Source organism: Schistocerca americana, chromosome 7, assembly GCF_021461395.2.
Source record: "Schistocerca americana isolate TAMUIC-IGC-003095 chromosome 7, iqSchAmer2.1, whole genome shotgun sequence".
NCBI classification, from domain to species: Eukaryota; Metazoa; Arthropoda; class Insecta; order Orthoptera; family Acrididae; genus Schistocerca; species Schistocerca americana.
In genome coordinates this window covers 510,220,331-510,222,024 of record NC_060125.1, presented here as the reverse complement: position 1 = coordinate 510,222,024, position 1,694 = coordinate 510,220,331, and the positions used below count along the sequence as shown (strand labels likewise).

The following is a 1,694-nucleotide window of genomic DNA, read 5'->3' as shown; positions in this document are numbered from 1 at the left end:
GGTAGCTGACGTTACTGCACATTTGATAACTTGTCTACTTCCATCACGCATCATAACAAAACTACTGATATGTGAGCTCAGCTGTGGGTAACAGCTAATAAATAAACAAACCTGTGACAGAGCTGTTTGTGGGCAGTAACATTTGGATATTAACATTCCTGAAATTGACTAACCTGCTCTGAGTCCCAACTTGAACGCAAAATGGTTCAAATGGCTCTGAGCACTATGGGACTTAACTTCTGAGGTCATCAGTCCCCTAGAACTTAGAACTACTTAAACCTAACTAACCTAAGGACATCACACACATCCATGCCCGAGGCAGGATTCGAACCTGCGACCGTAGCGGTCGCGCGGTTCCAGACTGTAGCGCCAAGAACCGCTCGGCCACTCTGGCCGGCTACTTGGCCGTTAGGGAAGAGTTGAAACGTAGACTTCACTCCAGACCCCAGTGTCCAACAACACTGTCTTCTCTAGTTATGTTCTTGAGGAAGTATGGACTGCGAGTCCTCCAATGCCCATTCAGATACCTCACTGAAAGTTTGGCCAGCAGAGTTGAACCCGTCATAAAGGGGAAGCTTAGAGATAACCCACATGGTACTTCTCATCAGATACTGTAGATTTAGATGTGCAGATGTATTCTGTTAAGAGTTGGAACATGGAACTTTCAGTAGTACTCACGCCAGTACTGTGCGGTTCACGCTAGGAGACCGTGTCGGGAGAGCGTTCTGGAAAATTAGGCCCGGCCGGTGCAAGTGCGCACGGGCGGCCGCCAGAGCAGAGATAAGACTCGGTGGCGGAGTTGGTCGGCCGGCGCGTCGCCGACAATGCGAGGCGCTGTGTGTCTGCCCGTCTGGGGGCGGCGGAGGCGGAGTCGCAGGCAGTGGCGGCGGCGGCGGCTTATCTGATGCGCGCGGAAACACAGAGGCGGACTTGTGCGGCCGCGGCGGCGCCTCAATGAGGGCGCAGAGACACAGCGCAGCCGTTTGTTTGCCGCCGCCGCCGGCTCCTCTTGGCAAGTTTGTGTTTCCTCGGCGGCAGCGGCGGAGGCTTACTTTGCAAACTCCGCCCGCCTGAATGGCCCGTAGTTCAATAGCCCTTCCCTCGCCTCGCCGCTGCGCTGTGCACCCGTCCCGAAACCGACCAACTCCCTCCCTCCCTCTCCCCGCGCCACGGTCTCTCTCGCCACGCGCGCGCCTCGCAGGGGGATTCATTACCCTATATACAAGTTGATTGGGTGGGAGCATCTCTGTCCATCTCCTTCCTCCGGCCTTCCTCAGAGATAGTGCATCTATTCAGAGAGGGGCCGCGTGTTTGAGCGAGACCATTAACAGCGATTATTCTGCCGCAGAGTTAGGCCGAGGCAGCTCCTCTGAGTCTGCAGGCGCGCCGCCAGCACCCGCTATCGATACCAGCGCCGCCGCCGAACGCTGCTGGCCGCGCAAAGACGCCGGTGCCGAGATGGCTCTGTACCTGCCATATCCTTCCGCTGCGTCTTTTCTCCGTCCGATTTTTTTCCCGACAAATAGCTCCGCCAGTCAAAAGCGAAACCGCACACTTTTCATTTCCGTTCACTGACTGCCCGTGAAAGATCTCAGGAAGCTTGCAACGAGCAGAACTTGGAGTAGTTACTTGAGTATGGTGTGTGTGTTACTTGGTCACTTTAGCTCCTAGACTCCAGGCCTGTAACTTCGCAA

The 1,694-nt window shown here is 55.3% G+C and overlaps 1 protein-coding gene across 1 annotated transcript; it reads right to left on the bottom strand.

Annotated features, from left to right (window-relative positions):
• Window positions 1–674: 674 nt before the first annotated feature.
• Window positions 675–1,211, bottom strand: LOC124623050 (CASP-like protein 4A1). Its single transcript, XM_047148843.1, has one exon. The coding sequence runs from the start codon at window positions 1,209–1,211 to the stop codon at window positions 675–677; it is 537 nt and encodes a 178-aa protein (XP_047004799.1).
• Between the last annotated feature and the right edge of the window lie 483 nt (window positions 1,212–1,694).

What these genes read in the sequence shown, in the direction of transcription:
- LOC124623050 (XM_047148843.1), bottom strand. Translation starts at nt 1,211, where the DNA reads ATGAATCCCCCTGCGAGGCGCGCGCGTGGCGAGAGAGACCGTGGCGCG.